Source organism: Chaetodon auriga, chromosome 3 (genome assembly GCF_051107435.1).
Source record: "Chaetodon auriga isolate fChaAug3 chromosome 3, fChaAug3.hap1, whole genome shotgun sequence".
Lineage (NCBI taxonomy): Eukaryota > Metazoa > Chordata > Actinopteri > Chaetodontiformes > Chaetodontidae > Chaetodon > Chaetodon auriga.
Window position 1 is genome coordinate 12,252,408 of NC_135076.1, and position 21,539 is coordinate 12,273,946.

The 21,539-nt window shown below is 41.7% G+C and overlaps 2 protein-coding genes across 5 annotated transcripts in view; one reads left to right on the plus strand and one right to left on the minus strand.

The window, feature by feature from the left end:
- sgip1a (SH3GL interacting endocytic adaptor 1a) overlaps positions 1-10,972 on the plus strand; it is a 71,287-nt gene extending 60,315 nt beyond the window's left edge. For all 4 annotated transcript variants that reach the window (XM_076724462.1, XM_076724468.1, XM_076724484.1 and 1 more), the window contains 8 exons: positions 2,497-2,556; positions 3,490-3,601; positions 4,315-4,470; positions 5,935-6,070; positions 6,256-6,458; positions 6,719-6,783; positions 7,963-8,127; positions 8,531-10,972. In XM_076724462.1, coding sequence (XP_076580577.1) covers positions 2,497-2,556; positions 3,490-3,601; positions 4,315-4,470; positions 5,935-6,070; positions 6,256-6,458; positions 6,719-6,783; positions 7,963-8,127; positions 8,531-8,553 — 920 coding nt within the window. In that variant the 3' untranslated portion in view covers positions 8,554-10,972. The remainder of the gene's footprint in view (positions 1-2,496; positions 2,557-3,489; positions 3,602-4,314; positions 4,471-5,934; positions 6,071-6,255; positions 6,459-6,718; positions 6,784-7,962; positions 8,128-8,530) is intronic.
- A 2,457-nt stretch (positions 10,973-13,429) lies between these two features.
- insl5a (insulin-like 5a) lies at positions 13,430-15,166 on the minus strand. The gene is made up of 2 exons (XM_076727269.1): positions 14,989-15,166; positions 13,430-13,578 (listed from the first exon to the last, which is right to left on the minus strand). The coding sequence occupies exons 1-2, from the start codon at positions 15,164-15,166 to the stop codon at positions 13,430-13,432; spliced, it is 327 nt and encodes a 108-aa protein (XP_076583384.1).
- Between the last annotated feature and the right edge of the window lie 6,373 nt (positions 15,167-21,539).

The following is a 21,539-nucleotide window of genomic DNA, read 5'->3' on the forward strand; positions in this document are numbered from 1 at the left end:
ACGCATATTGTGTGTGCAGAGTGCAGTGCAGTCACTCCCAGATACCTTTAGTCTTAGTCTGCACCACAAGAGTGTGTTTGAGTGTTTGTGTGCTGTGTGTTCAATGAGCATTTCTGGAGAGCTCCTTATCTGTGGCCCCTCGAGATCCATATTGTCTGTCTTTTCTCTCTCTCACACACACACACACACACACACTCAAACACACTCTCACTCATACCGTCAGATCAGAGCTGCTGCTCACAGAGTTGTTTGAAGTCTGGCATGAGAATTAGGCTGAATTAGACAGGCAGCAGCTGTTTGGTATTCATGCCATCCCCTCTCTACCGCTGGAGTAGCACGACACAGCCTCAAGTTCATCCAATCTCTGCTGGCCTTAAAGCCTCAGTCTACTCCCACACTTGACCCCTGACGCCCACCTTTTGCACCTGTCACTCACCATAGAAGCCATAGAAAAATGCAGGCCCAAACCCCGCCCTCTCTATCTGAACACCTGCCCTTTTGTTCTCTTCATGAAGCACTGCACTCCTCTCATCGTTCCATCATCCACTGCTCTGAATAGTTCACTGACTCAGTGGCACACCTTCAGTGCTGGGACCCCACATCAAAACAAAAGTATGGTCTAGAACAAGCCAACCCTGTCGTGCCTCAGGATGATTGCCAACTTCTCTGTGCGTAACACTGGCATGAGATATACACAGTCATGTTTTTGCTGCGTTTTTTGTTGCATGTAATAGAGGTTATTTAGTAAACAGTGTCATAAGTAAACATGATCCCTGGTATGTAAACACAATCCCTGGCATTGCTCGCTCTAGTCATGCTGGAACTGTGTCCCAGTTCAGGTGCTGGATCCTCTGAACAAAATACAATACCATGAGCTTCCAGGAAAGCTTGTCTCTATTAAAAGACTGCTCCAAATGCAGCTTCTGTAGCCCAAAGTTTGAGGACAGAAGCAGTGAATCCTTTGCAGCCTGCAGTGTCCTGGAATCCACTAACACCCAAGCTTCTTGGCTCAGTTTGGCCCCTCATCACAGCTTTAATGTTTAGTATATTTCCCAAGCACATTAATCGTGTCATGGACTTAGTGTTTAGGCTGTTTGTATTAAATCATGAGGTCAGGAAACACAAAATCCTTCTCACGTGTATCAGACATTTTTACAGAAATGGGCATCAATGTCAGCCTGGCATAAATGCCACTGTTTGTATGGACATGTTGTTAATCAGAGGGTACAACTGAGAAATAAAAAAGCTATATTGATATAATTTGTTTACCATCAACCTGGTACCTTTTTTCCTGTTCATCACACATGAAGTGAATGTTACCAGCATGTATTCTGAACCCAGGTGCTTGCTTTGTCAGGCATTTGAGACCAACTTGATATAATAAACCTAAATAAACTGAAGTTGAGCAGGACCATCTGAACACACTGTTGGTTTTGTCTCTGTACACATGTTGCAGTATGTGTCCAAAGCACGAAGCCACCAGGATGCCTCACTTACATATGGCTGGTCTTCATGTATTAATGGTATGCTGACTGATAGTCATTTTTGTACAAACACATAGCACGGGCAATCATTTTGAGCCTTTATTCATTTGTTTTTTCCTGAGTGGAAAAAAAAACCTAAGCCTACCAATAGCCTGCAGTAGGATAACATTGGGTAATATATCAGCCCAGCCAGTTTTGCCCTCGCTCTAGTTTGAGGGGAGCCCCTTTTGATAAACTTGTCAGTAAAGTTAACCGGGACTGTCTGAGTGCTCTTGGTTTTTGTCTGTGTGGGGCTGTACGGTCTCATTAGAGGAGTTCAGTCTGGCCTTTAGATCCTCTGAAGGATCCGCCATCATAGCCTGTATCCTTTGGAGGATCCAGCACCTGAAATTGGGCCGCAGCTTCTCTCTGTGCACCACAGTCCCTCTTTGTCCCTGCTCGCTGGTTGCAGTCTCATGGCTGCCCCCTGCAGGGAGTTTTCATACATGAGAGGATGCTGCAACCGGAGCGTCAGCAGGTTTAGAATTACCATTTTATTAGGCTGCATTCAAGAGAAAACATTGCTGCCCCTGAAATTGGCGACCACAGTCCCCCCGTCAGACTGTACAGCCTCGACTTCCTCTTTCCTGTGTTGCACATCAAACCGTCGTACCGCTGCCAACATCCAGCAACACACATCTGGCCCCTCGCTCCACCTCACTCCTGCTTTTCCTCATGCACGCAAGCACCCATGAAAAAAAACACCCCGTCACACCCATGTCGTCACATGCTCTGTCTCGGCTTGCCGTGGCCCCCCCGTCCCTCTTTTTTGTCCCCCAGCCTCCACCTCCACGTTTCACCTCACTGTGACGTGTGATAGACCTGAGACTCACGCTACTGTCCTTCTCTCCCTCCCCCTCTCACCCCTCCTCACCCACCTCCCTCCCTTTCATCCCTCTTCCTCCTCCCTCCTCCTCGTACCCTTCTCCCTCACCCCACCTTCCTCCTTCCTCCACCCCTCCACCCCAAACAGAGAATGACCAGCCATCCCTTGTATGGTTTGACAGAGGGAAGTTTTATTTAACCTTTGAAGGTAAGTTTTCTCTGCACAAGGGTAGCGTGCACACACACTCTTTCGAAGCTCGTTTATGCAAGCTTAGCCCCTCCCTTTCCCTGCCCCTTCTTTCCTTCCTTCCTCCCCTCTCCACCTCTTCCTCCCTTGCAATCCCCCCCATCACCCTAACTCACATAATGCTAACTCCTGGCTGAGGCATCTCATATGCAGTCTTGTCTCCCTCTACCCTCTCTTCCCGACATTGTTCATTCTCATTTATTCTGCGCTGACCGCCTTTCATTCACTCCCTGAAGAATCATCATTCTTTGTGTACTTTTTTAATCTCTTTGTTGTCACTTTTGTCCTTTTGTCCTTTCGGTTCTTGGTTTGATCATTGGGTTGTCTGATCTTCTTTGATCTTGTCAGAGTACTTTAACGTCAGCAGCATGTCTGGAGTAAGCATGCTCATCTCTCTCAGCCTCTCTCTCTGTGTCTGCCTCTTGTCTTTCCTTTCTCATCTACCTTTGCACATTCAATGAAACGATGACACAAGTGTTTAACGCACTGTATAAGAATTCATACGTTTGACGGAGATATTTGAAGTAATTGTGTTTAATTCTACCATTGCACTGTCAAAGAGCAGAGAGAAATGGGTGTCCTCTATGCAAATAACCTGCTGTATTCATGTCACCTGACTAACACCAATATTTGTTCTCATTTCAAATAGTTTCATTTTACCGCAGTAGTGTGTACACCATGTGTTGTTCATCATTTCATCCATAGTCAGGAAGAGCTCAGAGTCATGGTTTGGGAGTTGGAACATGTATCTACTCTTAATCTTTTGACTTCTGTTGATTGTATCTTTATACTGGGTTGAAGCTGTCATGCATTGATGTGAAACTCATTTCAGGTCTCTGTGTGTGTTTTCAGACTATTTTAATGTGTATTTGTATGCGTGTGTGTTATGTCCAGGCTGCTCCAGAGGGCCCAGTCCTCTCACCATGGGGGCTCAGGACACTCTTCCTGTGGCCGCTGCATTCACAGAGACGGTCAACGCCTTCTTTAAAGGAGCTGATCCCAGCAAGTAGGTCAACAAATAGCTTCACACATTCGAACATACTTACTGCTTATTACAGTAGGATTCCAGGGACAATTTTCATCTCTTTGTCATATGTGGCTGATGTGGAAACAGTTTCTACAGCAGTATTTAACAGATAATGTTGGAGTTGGTAACACTTAATATACCTCCTATTTAACAGTCATTGTAACTGGATTTAAAAAGGTTTAGAATTGTGTTCAAAACTTGTGAAGACATGTTGAGCTTGAAGGTTCATTCTTGACCTTGGAAACAGCAGTTTGATTTAATCAATCTGAAATGATCATGAAAATGCATAAAATCTACAAATGAACCAACAATTTGTGAAATAATTTAAGAAATTATTAAAACTCAAATCATGATTATGATTGTGTTAAATATATGTTTATTTAATTTTATTTAAAATGCCCTTTTTGAAGAGTCTGTCTTTATTTTGCTGTGGCATTTTTCCCAATAACCTGTCAACTTTTATTTTCTAACAATATGTTTTTCATGATGTCACTGCCCTCTGACCTTTCAGCTAATTATACCCACTGCTTCTCTGAAGTTAGTAAGATTAAGGAATCAACTAAATAAGCATGTGTAATGTGTGCAGTGCCTCTCAGTCTTTAATACTCTCTCTCTCTCTCTCCCTCTCTCTCTCTCTCTCCCCCTCTCCCTCTCTCTCTCTAACCCCCTCCTTCTTTCCCTCTTCCTCTCAGATGTGTTGTGAAGATCATAGGTGAGATGGTTTTGTCGTTTCCGGCGGGAATCACGCGGCACTTTGCCAATAACCCGTCCCCCGCCGTGCTAACCTTCAGCATAACCAACTACAGCCGACTGGAGCATGTGTTGCCTAACCCCCAGCTCCTCTGCTGGTAATGACACCGCTGTGGACTCACCACCTCACTGTCAGGACAAAATGATAAACGCAGTTTTTCACTGGAGGCAGTGAAAAGATAAGACTACACCATAACTCTTACTGCATCCTCCTCACATGTGTAGTTCAAGTCCGAATGCTTTATTGTCCAGCTTGGAAATACCACTTTTTTTTGTTCCATATATGTCTTTATGATTTAACTAAACCCCATTAAGACCAAATCAAATGTTCTTACTCACTATCCATTACAATTTGTATTAATATTATAATAATATTTCACTTGTTGAGCATGTGAGACACTAGCTTAAAGGGCATGTTGCAACATATAATCAGAATGAGTCACTTTCTTGCTTTTTTTGGAAAGTGTACATGTGTATATATATATCAGTAAATCCACACTCTTTTTGTTTGTTTCCAGTTCATCATGTATTTTTCATAATAATCATTGTATATTTCTTCATCATAATAATTTTTGCTTTCACACAACAAATCGTACTTATCACACTTAAGGTATGTTGCAGTGACAGACCATAGACTTCATTTACAGAGCACATTTCATACAAGGACAAGTCAATGTGTTTACACAATAGAATATCCAACCGCATGAAAGTAAGTTCATGATCAAAGAGGGTGGGGGGGCTTAAAAGGGAGATAAAAAAGACAGTTTAAAATGCATAAAGTGGAATAAAAAGTTTATTTTAAAAAAGTAAAACTTTAAGCATACAGAGTAAGTTCTTAACTAAAAAACGAGCAAAGCTTCAGATATGACGGACAGATTTCTGTTTTTGGAATATGGATGTCAAACTATCTGAGAAACAGCTCATAAAGCGTTCATGTTCCCATACGTTCAGTGATGACGAGTAAGGATGAGTAAACGTCAGATCATCTCACTAATACTGACTGCATGTTGAATCATCATGGAGTCATCAGAGTTTTCAGACCAGCTACCTTCAAGAGAGGTCAGCTTTTTTATTTGTTAGTTGTCCTCAATTAAAATGAATTTGATTAAAATACTTAAAAAAAAATAGAAAATAAAAATTTGTTTGGGACCCATTAAAGCAAATATTAGAAATCCCTGCTCAGTACCACTAAAAATATGTCACCTTGCTGCAGAATAATCATTTCTGTTGCTTAAATATGATGCATTACAAAATGTTTTTTTTGGATAATGAAAGATAGTTCCTGCAAGACGTCAATCATACAGTGTTTTTCCTAAAGCTGGTTGTTGTAAAATGTAAAGCCTGACCTCTTGTGGCTCATTGTTAAAATGCTGACCCAACCTCTGAAACCTGAGAAACACAACCTGAGAAACAAGTCATTAGTGCCAAGATAAGTTTGTTTTTCTGCTCAGACATTACTTTCTGCTGCACAGAAACAGCAAATTCCTCAGCTAAGACAAATCACCAGCCACATATCAAATATCTGTATTTTGATTGTAGTTTTCTGTATGCTTCTGCACCAGCGACACCACCACACAAGCCAAGGCCAATGCCAAGGACTTCTGGGTGAACATGCCAAACCTGATATCCCATTTAAAGAAGGTGGCAGAGCAGAAGCCACAGGCAACATACTACAACGTGGACATGCTCAAGTATCAGGTAAGCTCAGCTCTATGAGACATACACACAGCAGCCTCCACATCCTCCACTGTAAAAGGGAATTTTACAAAGCAACAGCTGCAGCTATTACTCACTGAACATGTTTCTGAACTTGAGAAACAACGTGGCTTCATGTTGAAAAGACCAAATGCTGCAGCACTGTTCTAAGTGGAGCCTGTTTGCAGGTGTCGGCGGAGGGGCTCCAGTCGATTCCTCTGAATCTAGCAGTGAGCTGGAGATGTGAGCCCACCAGCACTGACCTGAGGATAGACTACAAGTACAATGGCGAGGCCATGACGACACCGATGGCCCTCAACAACGTCCAGTTCCTCGTCCCGGTCGATGGAGGGGTTTCTAAACTACAGGCTGTCTTACCTCCTGCTGCATGGTACTGTCTGAGCTTTGTTAGTGTCGACTACCATTCAGATCACTTGGTAATATACAGGACGTATACTGTACAATATTATACATATCAAGAATCACAGAAATAAAGTGCACACTTGTACATATTATTGCTATAACAAAGGACTGTACAGCATCTACACGAAGGTTTTTACTTTAACATGGCTTTACTTTGACTTTGAATCAGTCCGTTAGTCTTAAAAAGTTTCATAATTGTGTTTTTCTGTCCTCTTGTAATGTTGACAGGAATGCAGAGCAGCAAAGAATCCTTTGGAAGATTCCTGATATCTCACAGAAATCTGAAAACGGAGGTACGTACAGAAAGATAACGGGAACGTGCACCATTTAGTGATAATGATATGGAGGGAGCCCTCCTTTTACTCTTGCATTTCTAAAACTCAGCCACAGTCCTGGACTTAACACAGCTTGAAGACCAGCTTTGACGTTTTTGGACTCTTATTTTTCTTTGAACGTCTTAACCCACTTTGAAGATTCGCTCAGATTGTATCAGCCTGGAAGAGATTGAATCAGTTTCCAGAGTTTGCCCTGTGCGTTCAAACACAGTTGTACAAATCCTGAAAAAGGGACAACCACAGACAAGAGATAGAAGGTGGAGAGACGGTCGTCAAGAAGGAAAGTAAACGTTTCTGCAGGCATGTCGAGCTGGACAGTTTTGAACACTGACCTAGAACCTGCACTAGCATCAATTATCCATACACCTCGGGAGAAGAGGTGGCTGTCAGCTTTACCTGAATAAACGGTGCCCCCTTCTGTCTACAAAGGGTGTTGCAGAGTTCAGCAAACCCTTTAAAGAGCCGTCTCACTGCACTGTGGCTGTGTGTGTTTCCAGAGCTTCACTTATCCTTTGATAATAAAATAATATTTCCACATATTTGCAACTGATAAAGCGTAGTTTGGTTTGTGCATCTGACGTCATCTGATTTTAAAGTGATTGCCTGTTTCAAACATTGCAAAGCAGAAAGGCTCCAGGGCTCACCTGGTCTGCAGGAGAAGGACAGAAAACTAGATTATGTCTTTAGTGTAAGAGACTCAAACATGATCAGTTTAGCTCTGCTCCATTTTAACGTGGGTGGCTTTTAAATGTATTACTCTCTATCTTGTCTTTTATCTGTTTAATGTCTTCTGACAAACAAATGATTCTTGGATGAGTTGTATTTTTCTTTTCAAATGAATTTCATTCAGTGCTCTCTTGAAATCTGTATCCAGTAAACCTTTATGACATTGAACAGGCTCTGATATAAGAGCGTGTTCCCACAACGAAAAGTTAAATATAGCAGTCGTGGAACTGCGACCTGCACTTTTCATTCTGTTAAATCAGAAAGAACACGTCTGCTGTGCATTCAAAATAGTCTCCGAAGCTGTTTACACTTGAATCTTTGAACTTGTGTCTGTAAAATGTTTATTCCTTCACCTGTACATCGTTTCTCCTGGCTGACACACCTCTTTCTGAATTGGCCCTCTTCCCTCAGGTGTGGGGTCGTTGTTAGCACGCTTTCAGCTAACAGAAGGCCCCAGTAAACCGGCTCCACTGGCGGTGCAGTTCACCAGTGAGGGCAGCACCCTGTCAGGCTGTGACATTGAACTGGCTGGGCCAGGATACCGCTTCTCTCTCATCAAGAAGAGGTTTGCCGCAGGTCAGTTTAGCTTTTAGTAGCAACATATAGAGAGAAGCCAGACGTTAATCATCGCTGTCGCTGTTTCACATGAATATATGTACTCGTCAGGATGGTGTCTTTTAATTCACTTAATTTTGATCTATTTGGAAGTCAGTCAAGTGATGCAATTATCTATTCCTTTAGCATTAAACTGTGATTACTGCTGTTTAGAAATTTAAACTAATAATGTGATTTTTTTTCTTTCAAAAATAACGTTTTAGTCACAATTTAATTCTGACTTTTCTTAGCTCGTCCTTACTAAAAGTAGTTCTGTTAGATTTGCTATAATTACCTCCGTTATGATGTAATGATGCAGCTTGCACTGTGGTGTCTCAGAAGTTAACAGTAGATGCACAAATAACATTTCATCGATGCGTTTCAGGAAAGTACCTGGCCGACAACTAACCCATGCTACTGAGAGCAGCGCCGTTGAACAAAACAATCGCAGTGGACTGAGGTTGACACCGAGGACAGAGGACAAACCAACACCAGACAGACTCTCCATTAACCTTTTCTGAACCCACACGACAGGTCCGCAGCCTACCCAGCAGTATTGTATAACTTGCATATAGCATCGTGGAGCTGTTTTAGGTCATGTAATTATTGTATTTGTATTCATTTCATAACATCTGTATTGCTGCAGTTAGACACCTGGGTTCTTCCTCCCTCTGAAGTCTGTGCCTCTGTCTCCATCCTCCTCTGGTCAGTGTGTGTGCTGGTGTTTTTTTAAAGTTTCACTGCAGCTGCCTGACCGTAGACATGGACAGGAAGTGTTTTCAGCCAGATTTGAACTCTGGATGACATGCTGTTTGTTGTTTAGAGTGCAGACAGATTTGGCTGTGAAAAAATACCTTTGAATAAAATCTCTGTGGTCCAACACACATCTCCACCTCCGACACGTCCAAAATTAGACCAGTTGAAGTTGAAGCAGGGCCCAGGACGATTCATAGTTATACATCATTAGCAGATAAAGAAATAATCATCTCTGTGTCAGAACTCGAAACCTGAGACAGCGGTGGTCACTGTCCTGCACTGACAGCAAGTCAATGCATTTCCTGACGCATTCTGACGTGTGTGTTGTCACAAATAGTTCAGTGAAAGATGTTTTTCATCTGTGCTCGTTTGAGATCGGATGAAATGCAGGATGAAGTAACTACAAACAGAAACTTGAGTTTCACTCATCACCTACTGGTAATACAGGGTCACATGACTTTGGATCACATCCTTTTTTGACATAAATGCACTGATCAGTCAATCAAACTGTTATTTTATTTCTCTGGAACGCGCAGACATGAAGAGGTTTTTGCCAGTTAGGCAGCTGCAATGATCGGTCAATGTACTGGTTGCAAAATAAGACAATATGTTTTCCCGTCAGAACAAAAGAAGTGTACAAAGTGTCATTTTAAATCAATAATATATATCTTAAAGGGCGTTTGGTGTTTTCCTCGTATTGTCAGATAGCCTTTCTGTTGTTCCCAGGACAGCAGTGATAGACTCCAGAGTACATGACAGCATTCTATTTTTATTTATTGATGACGACGACTTGTTGTATAAAACGTGATTCTGTATATGAATAGAATTTGAATGGTATCACACAACTCAGAAACCTTAAAGGTATAAACATTTGAATTCTCTCGCTCATGTTTTTGTTATCTGTGTAGTTGGGTAACCTGTGTACAGTATAAGGTATAATTTTTGAATTTATTTCAGATATAATTTTTTAACTCAAGTGCAACAGAAGATTTGAGCTATATATGGGTGGGGGGTTAATTTAAAGAAAAAGAGAAATATCTTCCTGGATGCTGTGTTATGCTTTGTGAAAGCAGTGTTAATGTAGAGTTCGTTATACCATGGGCAAGGTTCACACTCTGAGGAGTTAGGTCGACCTTTTGGGAAATGGGCTTGTTAGTTTCCTTTAGTCAAGAGTTAGAGGAGATGAGCAGCACCGTGTGAGGCTGGAGCCGGGAGATGGTTAGCTCAGCATTAGACTGGACACAGCCAGCCTGCCTCTGTCTGAGGGTAAGAAATCAGCACTTTACTCATTAACACTTTATACCTTGTTTGTTTAATTTGTGCAAAAAGAAAAAAAAAAGCTTTTGACATGGCATTTATAAGATTTGAACTGGTCATTTTTGAGATGTAGAGGTGCCGGTAGACAGATTTTTAATCATGGTAGCAGCAGTGTAGGTCATTGATCCACCACTTTAGTCCAGACTAAGATATCTCAGCAGCTAGTGGATGGATTGAGATGAGATCTTATACAGGAATTGGTATGGTGATTGTTTCCTCTAGCACCACCAGCAGGTTAACGTGTGGTTCAGAGTGAAATGTCTCAATGATAATTGGATGAAATGCCATAAACGGGCCTTAACGTTCCCCTCACGCTAACCATGAAGTTGTCAAAATGTATTTGTCCAGTATTTTGGCTTGTGACCACCTGCAAAACTAATGGTATTTCCATCGTGGAGCTGCTAGCTTCACTGCAGGATCTCGGTCTTGTTTACATTTGGACAGAGCCAAGCTAACAGTTTCCCCCTGTGTCCAGCCTTCATGCTAAGCTAAGCTAACTGTCTCGTGACTCCAGCCTAACAATTAGCAGGCAGACATGACAATGGCATCGATCTTCTTATCTGATTCTTGGCAGGAAAGCTCAGCGTATTTCCCAAACTGTGTAACTTTTCCTTTTAATAAGGTCAAGACAACAAAAGTAATCAGTTTTCCTCAACAGCAGTGATGGCGTGTGGTGACGGTGGTACCACTACTGGAACAGGATGTGTTTAATAAGACCAGCTTGTTTTTTTGTTTTTAAAGTCAAATCTCATTAAAAAAAGAAGAAAAAAAAAGAAAGAGAAAACACTCATATTCATCCTGCGTTCTCAGTTCCCACTTACCAATTCAGTTATTCCTCAACTTCAGCCGCGTGTCTGACCTGTTCTCTTACCTGTTTCCATTCACCTCAGTTGAACCTGAACTCCCTGAGTTTATCATGAGCACGCCCCGATCGTCCAGCCACCGCTTGAATCCATGGCTTTATTTTGCATAATCGTAATGGTCTCTGTGAGATGACATGAGCTGAATGAGGTTGTGAAGCAAGGTTAAGTTGACCAAAATGCTTATTTCTCTTTTTGTATTTTATGTGTGTGTACCCCGGACAGTCAGTCCCCTGTTAAGGAGAATAAGCTGAATATTTTTAAAACGGATAAAAGTGAAAAAATATTATATTGTTTAATGTGTAAAAAAAAAACAAACAAACAAAAAAAAACACTGTGCTGATGATGTTGAACTTCCTGAACGCTCTGACACTCAACATGAAGAACAAAAAGTGTGTGTGACGTGTAGCTGAAGAGCTCTACTGTACTTTATGTCGGCATCCTGCTAAATGTAACCAATCATGGTCCTGTCAGAGCTGTCCTAGAAGCAACCTAGGCCGAATTTAGGACAAGAGGACTGTTACAAACATGTCAATACTCCCATTCAATGGCAGAGTACTGTGGTTCAGACATGGTTTTGTGGTTATTTGGCTCATTAAATGATGGCATGTGAGCTGTACGGTTAAAATCTAAATCTTGTTTTTGACCAGACTTACTGTTATTCCCGTGCAGGCTCAGTTAAAATGAACATTGTGTATTAGTCTGCGGTTGCATTTCATTTATTAATGTAAGGTGATGATGATTGGTGCCATTCAGCAAATTAGTTTGGTGACATTTTCTCTCAGTCATGTCAGTCCTTCATCTAGTCGACTGGACTGATCGTCATGGCTGACAGGAAGCTGTAACCCTCTGACTGAACCTTGAAGCTACCAGTGCAACAGTCACCTCAGCATTATCTACATAGGCCCACCACACACATCCCCCATCTTACATCTGTTTTAATAACCACTACACTACAGGTCTTTCAGCTTGGAAGTCATGTTGCCGTACAAAACTCACTGTCACTTGCCAGGTTATTCTTTGCATCTCATTAAAAACGGAACAAAACTTGGATTTTCCTGACACTCATCTCTGTGGTGAATTTGTCCTGCAGTAATTCACTATTGCATGCAGAGCATGCAGTAAAAGGTGGGGCATCTATGAGAATAGATATTTCTGAAATGACGTGTTGTGCTGAGTGTCAGTTACCTGTATTAATGTTGAGACGAGAGCAGGGAGTGTGTTTATGTGTGCTATACGCCAGAATGCTTTTTGGTTCTGTACCGTTAACCTCAAACACATGTGCAAGCTGTTTGTACAGTACATAACAATGCTAAGATGAACTGAGAAACTTAGTTTGCTTCTTTCCAAAACCAATAAAAGTTATAACTGGATGCCTGTGTGTGCAATTTTCTTTTTAAATGGAATTCACATTTCACATTTGTTAAGTACGCTTTCATCTTATTCCAGAGATGTGTAAACCAAACTGCAGCCAGAACGTGTGAGGGTTTTGTCAGGTAGCAGAGCTGCCAGTGTGGCCTTAGTCTTCCTTTCATTACTTTGAGGACATTTTTTTTGCCTTCATTGCATAGTCAACAGTTGAGAGATGCCAGAAAATGAAGGGAGAAAGAGGAGAAACGGGGTGAATGACATCTAACAAAGGTCCAGGGCTGGATGTGAATCTGTAATGTTGTGGCTTATCGTCAGTGTCTAGCGAAGGGGGTGCTATCTGTTTGTCTTTTTCATTGCGCATTGATGTTGTGATGACCTTAAAAAGATGTCACACCTCACAGCCCTGTGCAAGAACATTTATTTGGCAAAAAATAGCGAAATGATAGAACACAGCTCAAGTTTCCTATAAATACATCAAAGCTGAGATGGAAATTTTACAAACCTGCATCCCTGAGGAGGCATGTCTACATACAGGACACGAGCCGGGCCGAAACACCTGACCTCTCTTTACACAGAAGCCGAGTGTGAACTCATAGGGTCCTGCACCTTTGAAAATCAGCCCTGAGTGCATTAACTCATCTTAGTTTTGTTTCTAATTCTCATGGGGTCATTCATATTCTAATTAAATATATTTCTATGGTCGTACATAACTTCCAGCTCGGGTTCAGAAACATGTTCACAGATGCTCAAATTGTCCACATTCACAACCTCACAAAGTCTAAAGTCACAGAAATATCAAAAGCAATTAGAAAAACAGCAGTTGTGGGTCTGAGCATTATTGTACACACAGTATAGTGATCACGTTGTTTTGAAAACATCAGCATTTTGATTCAGATTTGGTTTCTATGAAGGCAAAATGAGAGAGAACAGAGTCATTTTGGTCACTTGGAGAATGAGAAAGAGGAGGCGTGGGGTTGGCCTCAGCAGAGGAAGGTGAGGTCGCTCTTCCTGCAGCCCACCTGGCAGCACACAGTGGTCAGTATGTTGTTAATATCCCGCCTGGTCAGCTGGGAGCCTTGGTTGCTGCCGCTCAGGCTCTCCAAGCTGCTCTGCTCCCCTGTAGGAAAACCTGGAACAGCAAACCAGCAAATACTGAGGAAACACTCAAGAACATAAAAAACCTTTCGACACTTGTCTAATATAGTCTGATAAGCAGGCTCACACACACACACAGGTTTCCTCTGCTATTATCAGTTTGTTTCCAATTTTTCGCAGTTGTCTCAAACAGGGTAACAGATGAGCAAAGTCTTGTGTAATTGAAGTCTATTTTCCCATTAAATGAGGAAACTCTAAATGACTGTGCAGATTACCTTTGTGCCATTTGTCTTCTGCAGTGTCACTTTACTCTTTCTAATCAGCACCACTGATAGGCTAACCGGGTTTGTTTGTGAGTGACGGACAGTAAGAGAGAGACGCTGCCTGGGGAACCGGCTGCTGCAGCATTTAATCATGATATGTAGGCTCCCCCAGCCAGCAGACACGCTCTCCGCGAGGCCACCTGTCTGCCTGCACACTGTCTGCACAGCAGCCACTGAATGAATAGTATAACAGAATTAAGTGATAGAATTAAGAATAATATACAACACGTGTAGCACGCAGCAGTGTCACAGCAATTTGCTGCAGGATGCCAGCTGTCAGAGAGTTCGATGACTGTTTCATGTTTCAGTCTGGGGGATAATATCTTACATGGAAAAAATGTCACCTTGCACTTTGACAAAAGTACTCAGTAGTTCAGTGGGTACACGTTTTGATGCCAGAGTCAGTGATAATAACATCAAAACACATAAATGGGGCAAGAGAAAACAGTTTCAGTCAGATATGATAATGGGATCAGCTCTTATGGGGCTGTTAGCAGAACATTTTAGCAGAAAAAAGGTACAGGAAAGGTAAATTTTCCACAAAAGCTGGATGCAAACTGCAGGTTTCACCTCAATGGAGTTTTTGCTGAATATTTCTGGGACATCCCACAATGTTTTAGTGTTTCCTCATCATTATCAACTTGGTCATTAGGTCATTAAACCCTTTACAAGCAGTGTAAAGGGAGTGGTTCTGTCACTACAAACTCTGTGTGGTCAAACATTCAAACGTACAGAACTTTAATTCACATGCAAATGGAGATCCCAGCTTTTATGAAATTACCAATATGACAGGCTGAATTCTGGGGAAATATTTCATAATACAGTTTATCTGGAGTGCTGAAAAAGCTTATACAGACACTGTGACGCACAAAAAAACAAGAGGTTTCTCTTGCTGTTATCATTCTTCTCTTCATACAGGACAGAGAAACTTTTCTTAACATGTAAGTGATGGGGGACAAAATGTGGATTTTTCTCCCCCACCACATTAAAAAGCAATCTCTTAATGGCCAGAATGAACAGCAGGAAACATTACAGCAAAAACAAAGTTGAAACCAAACATCCCTTCATACTATTTTATTAAAATAATAAAAATGTATCAATTAAAAGAGAAACCGTCTCACCATCACCATCCATGTCTGTCTCACTGAGGAATCTCCTCCAGCGGGAGCCTCCGCAGGTGTAAACCACGGCCCTCAGGAACTCTCGACCGCACAGCTTCACTGCCTTCACCTCCGCCCTCGCCTGCTCCACGTGCACCACTGCACACAACAGCAGAGGCAAAACCACCAGAGCCCGCATGCTGGATACCTGACGGAGGTCTGTTTCTCTGTTGGTCTGCTTTGTTCAGAGGGGACTGCAGCTGTTTTCTGTTGGTTTCTGATGTCTGACCGTGAGCCTTCTCTCTTGAGTCAAGTCTTTTGGAGGCTGCACCACAGTGGACAGGTCGTTGATCCAATGCTTGCATCTCCCTGTGTTATATACCATCCACCTTTTAGTTCATCAGTGCTGAATATCTCTCCACCTCCTCCCTCTAACTGGCTTCTTAGTCCATCTCAATCAAACACACCCACACACAGTCCTCTCTCTGTCATGACAATCAAGTCATTTTATGTTTCCGGTCATCTCCACCGTCACCATTTTTAGCCGTAAAAGAGAGAGTGATGCCGATCAACCTTTTACAACCCTCAGCTGACAATCACATTAGACGAGGGCATCCTCCTCAGCATCTCTGTGATTATGTGATTTAAAGCCTGTGATTACGCTGACCTTCACGACAATGCACGGCTAATAAGCGATGTTAAGTGATTCCCTCTACAGTCAAACAGATGTCTCATCCGTTTACAACACTTTGATGGCCTGGTTGACTTTGGCTTTACAGCAGTTTGGCCCGTATGAGAGGATAAGAGTCAATGTTGACAGTCCATCATGCAGGTCATTATGACGCGATGTGATACTCAGCACAACATTTCAGTTCGATCTTTAACGGTGGAGGTCCCACTTAGGATGTCAGTAAAATGATATTGTGTTTCGTTGGACATGGAGTATGGATGTCCTTGTGGTAGCAGAAAACAGGTGTTTTAAATATAAAATAGAATAGAAAAAAGGTTACTACTATACTTCAAAGCTGGATTAGACAGTTTTTTGTTGTTGTGTCTCCTTTTTTTTGAGAAATAACGACATTAAAGTGGTACCACAGTCATGAAAATTGACGAGACAGTTTTCTTGAGATTCTGCATCAGTTGAGCCATTTCAGCTCCTTAAACAATTGCAGACTCTTTGCAGAAAATAACCTAATTAAACCTTATTAACCTAATTCTAGACCCTAAGCAACCTGCTACTCCAGTTATTCAGAGAGTTGGTGCTGTCTTTGTCAGCAGCTTGTTTCAGGTTGGATGTCTAACACTGCCTGTACTGTAACAATAATAATTCAAGATAAATATAAGATTATGCATGAAAATTCATTCTCGACCTTGGAAGTAGCAGTTTGACAAATTTTCTCTGTATCACTGACTCACACAGGATTCATCTGTGATGGATGAAACGGCTGCTGAGTTCACATGTCAGCAGCATCATCTCCATGGTTCCTGAGCAAGACCCAAGTTTTTTGTTTTTTATGTTTTATGAACCATTATTGTTTCATACAGACACAATAGAGAAACAATTACAGGTTACTGTATTTTTTTCAGAAAAGCTGAGAGACACTTCTGGGCTAATTTGTCTCTATTCTGTTCTCTGCTGTGTTAATAAACACAACCGTAATTATTTTAATAAATATATAACAGCATTTCTGTTCACCATCCTCCTCACATGTCTGACACTGACGAGCTGTTCGCATTGATGGCTGCAATCAAAGGTTCGACTCCTTTTGTCATAATGAACTCAGTTTGACCGAGTGCCCTGATTACTGACACAAGGCTTGGAGAGGTGAGGAGGATGGCCTAGATTACGATGACCTTAAATTACCTTAAATACGTGAAGTTACCAGGGTGAGTGACGTTATGTCATCTACCATTCAAACTGAGAGCCTGAAACCAATTGCTGCTGTTCATCCCTCAGAATAATGTCTATGACGTGACTTTGTCTGCTGTTGGGCCAAATCAGTGAAATCCAGCACAACTAAACAGAGAAGCAGCTGCATTTCCATCATGCTGGGAAGCTGTTAGCTTTTATCAAATTACAAAGCTCCAGCATGTTTTCCATTTCAGTGTCAGATTTTAATGTCATTTGACAATTTGACTGATGCTGAAACGAGAATGTTTGAGGCGCAGTGATTGTAGGTCAGGATCACAATAACATTACATGTGAAGAACTTATTCCATCCACCTCCAGACACTGAAATTTAACAAACAATATGGCCAAAGGTACGTCGACACCCTGTGAACCTTCTGGGGCTGCTTTTCCCTTTGTTAGGGGCTTTGTTGCCATATGTTTGACCTCTCAGGCTACATAAAGGTTTCTATACCTTATTTTTTAGAGAATGTTGGCACCTTACACAGTCTGAGAGAAAAAAAAAAGTTTTCATATACAGTTTATAGTTATGCTAGAGTTGAACATAAGTCAGCAACAGTAAAACATGGTGCCGTATGTGGTGAAGATGCAAATACAGCATTATTTATCATGACATATCAGGTCTCTATCAAGGAAACAGCAATTTACTCAGCATTTATAGTTTGCAAATACTATCATTCTTATGAAGCACAATTAGAAATTTCACCACAATATATTATTTGCTGGATTTGTTCAAATGAAGCACCATCCCCTTTTTTAGTTTTGGTTGAAAAAACTTGGAAGATTTACATGCGTCACCTCCACTTCTGAACCAAACTTTAGCCATTGCTAATGTCTGACACACTGCATTTAAAATCCCAGATGTGTATTTGTACTCTGCATTTTCCAGAAACCTTTACTAGTTTTTAGAATGGGAAAATTGGCAACTCTATATTCAGCATAAAGCCAAACAGGCAAATGTGATGTTTCCAGATATGATCTGTCCTAATGGGATTGTTCGTATCTGAAGGAGACATTCAGTCGCCCATTTCTCTGAAAACTAAATCTTAGAACAGCGACTAGATAAATGGATGAAAGAGACACAAACCTAATTGGTTGGGGACTACATCAGTGTGTGTGTGTGTGTGTGTGTGTGTGTGTGTGTGTGTGTGTGTGTGTGTGTGCATCTTCAATCAGTGTGTAACCTGCAGGCTGAAGGATGTCCTCCACAGTGTCCACTTGAAGAGAAGAGGAGAGCTGGACAGACACTCTGAGCCCAGCTGTTGTTTACCATGTGAGATGGCCATCAGGTGCCTGTGTGTCATTGACTGACTGAGGGAATAATGGTCCCAAATTGCTGACATAAAAATGCTATAAAGCCAATAAAAGTGCATTAACACAGACTGCAGTACAGTATAATGTCAACAAAGATTACCTGTCATACTATAGAAAGTTCAATAAAAAATCATCAACCGTACCTGAGCTGTGCATCAAATATTTCACTCTATACTGATTGATGGACTTTGTCATTTGTGTTTTGTTGTAGCAAATGTATCTTTTCTTTTCTTACAAAGTGTTTTACAGAAGGAACAAACATAATATGTCCTCCAGCTTTATACCTGCTCCACAATCCTACCTTAAATATATACTTCTGTCAGAAGAAATGTTATTCTGTTCATGTCCAGCTGTTTATTAAACTCCTACCTCAGTTTTACCTTATTGCACTCTCCCACAGAAATGTCTGGAGCTGATAGGGATCATTTACCCATCACTGTCCTCTTCATGTTTGCCGCAAATAATAGAGCTGCCATCTTTATGCCAGGGGGAAGCAAGGTTTACACAAGACTGAGCTGAAACAGAGAAATGCTTATCGGGGACTCACTTGCTGAAGTAAAGCAGCAAGTGAGCATCTCTGGCTTTTGAGAACAGTGGAATCATAAGCAAATCCCTTTGGTCCCTTTTTACACAGTGTGCTTAAAATCACCCTTATCAGACGAAGGGGACTGAATGTGTCGTTTTCCATGTGTGAATTTATATGTTTCACAAATAAAATAGCGAGTGAGTCGGACTTTACTGGACGAAGCCTTCACAGATGCCAGTCAGGCACACAGTGACATCCTGGAGTGACAAAGACACTCTCATTCAAAAAAGTTATTTATTAAGTCAGAGTCAAACTCACATCTGAAAATCATTGATATTAAAAACTGATTAGAGCTGTTTTAAATGTTAAAATTTCAAATACATAAGTTCTATACATATTACACACAGATTCACATGTAAACCATTTGTATTGTTCTCATTCTGATCATGATTGAAAGCATATAAATTAATTATTTGCTCACAAATGTAACTGATATTACTTAAGAAACATTAAAGCCACAGACTGTACCAGTGTACCACTTTGTGTAGGTACAATCGTGTGTTTCAGTTGTGGTGAGGTTACCCTTTGCTGACACTGGGAACACTCACTGCAACTTTAAAAAGATAAATCAAGAGGTTTTGTTTTTGTCATTGACGACAGAACAGTTTGACATAATGGAAGAACAGGTTCCCTGACAAACCTGCAAACACACAAACTTTGCAGAAAACCTTGTGTAACTGGTGTGTAAATATGTAGCATGACCCTGTGAGGAAGCGAAGTAATGCCATCAACATGTGACTCATTAAATGTGTTTGCAGGCCATTGAAACTTCATCCTGTTTCCCTCCGGTACATCTGCCTGTCACAGTAAGTGTTTCCTGTTTTCAGCTCAATAAAGTCTAAATTCCAAATTTTGTGTGACCATAAAAAATTAAGCTAGGCCTAAAATCTAACTTATGGACTATACCGACTATTTTCATGGTCAACATTTAAATATTCTGTTTTAATTCAAAACTCAATCATCACTCATCATCAGTTTTTGATGATGATGATGATGATGATAATGATGATGATGATGATGATGATGATGATGATGATGATGATATATGATGCATGTACAGTGTTTTGATAGAAAGAAAGTGTTAATAATTTACAATTACAATTTACAATTTGTCATTTGACAGACACTTTTATCCAAAGCAACATACATATGAGATTTTCATACATCACAAACAAGGTTCTAGACGGGAGAGAACAACAAGACTACGTGCCCTAATGCAACTTTCTGGTCCAACTGGACATAGGTGCTACAAGACAGTACTATGAAGTAATGCAAAAAGTGCATAGAGTTGACCGAGATTATTATTATTATTATTATTTATATATATTACAAGGTGTTCAGTAAAGAGCTTGGTCTTTAGTCTTTTTCTAAAAATCAAGAGGGACTCTGCAGAACGAATGGAGTTTGGTAGCTCGTTTCACCACCGGGGAACCACATAAGAAAAGAGTCTATCTAGAGACTTGGGGCTTTTTGGAGGTGGTACCACCACCAGGCGCCGTTCCTGGGCAGAGCATAATGAGCAGGAGGGAGCATAAACCTGAATGAGGGAGTTCAGGTAGGTCGGAGTGGTTTTGGTGGCAATTTTGTAGGCAAGCATCAAGGACTTATACTTGATGCGGGCAGTGACTGGGGTGGTGTGACATGCGCTCGTTTGGGCTGGTTAAATACCAGGCGAGCCGCCACATTCTGTATCATCTGCAAAGGTTTTAGGGAGCACGTTGGGAGCCCTGCCAATAAGGAATTACAACAGTCGAGGCGTGATAGTACCAGCGCTTGTACTAGGAGTTGTGTTGCATGCTCAGACAGGTAGGGTCTGATCTTCCTGATGCTGTACAGGCAAATCAGCATGACCAAGCAACAGAGGTCACATGCTCTTCAAAAGTTAATTGGTCATCAATCGTGACACCCAAATTTCTGGCAGATTTTGCAGGAGTGAGCAGAAGAGTCAAGCTGGATACTGATCTGTTGTTGTATAGAGGGACTGGCTGGGATGACAAGGAGCTCAGTCTTTGTCAGGTTAAGCTGAAGGTGTCGCTCCTTCATCTATGCTGAGGTATCGGCGAGGCATGCCGATACCTGAGCTGAGACAGTGGCGTCATCTGGCAGGAATGAAAGGAGGAACTGGGTAACTTCACTATATGAATGGTATGAGAAGACATGTGAGCGGATAACTGCACAAAGTGCTGTGGTGTATATTGAGAAGAGAAGGGGTCCAAGCACTGACCCTTGAGGTACCCCTGTGGACAAGCAGTGGGATTTAGACACGTCTCCCCTCCAGGAAACTGCAAAGGATCTCCCTAAGAGGTAGGACTCAAACCAGCGGAGAGCAGATCCTGAGAAGCCGAGCTCAGCAAGTGTGGAGAGGAGGATTTGGTGGTTAACTGTGTCCACAGCAGCCGATAGGTCGAGCAACAGTAGAACAGAGGACTGACCAGTAGCTCTAGCTGATCATAGTGTTTCCACTACAGATAAAAGCACAGTCTCCGTAAAGTGTCTGCTTTTGAAACCGGGATGGCTGGGATCATGCAGGCTGTTGTCAGAAAGGAATTCAGAGACCTGATTAAAGATTGTGCATTCAAGACTCTTGGAAAGGAAAGAAAGGAGTGAAACCGGCCTGTAATTTTCAACCTGAGCTGGGTTGAGTTTAGGTTTCTTTAGCAGTGGGGTTACTCGGGCTTGTTTGAAAGCAGTGGGGAACACACCCGTTGTAAGTGAGGAGCTGATCATGTGGGTGACAGCAGGGGTAAGTGTGGGCATGATGGC

Bases quoted from the DNA above. Each gene is read 5' to 3' on its own strand.
- insl5a (XM_076727269.1), bottom strand. From the start codon at position 15,166: ATGCGGGCTCTGGTGGTTTTGCCTCTGCTGTTGTGTGCAGTGGTGCAC. The intron at 13,579-14,988 runs GTGAGACGGTTT...TTGCTGTTCCAG, and splicing joins GACAGACATGGATGGTGATG to GTTTTCCTACAGGGGAGCAG.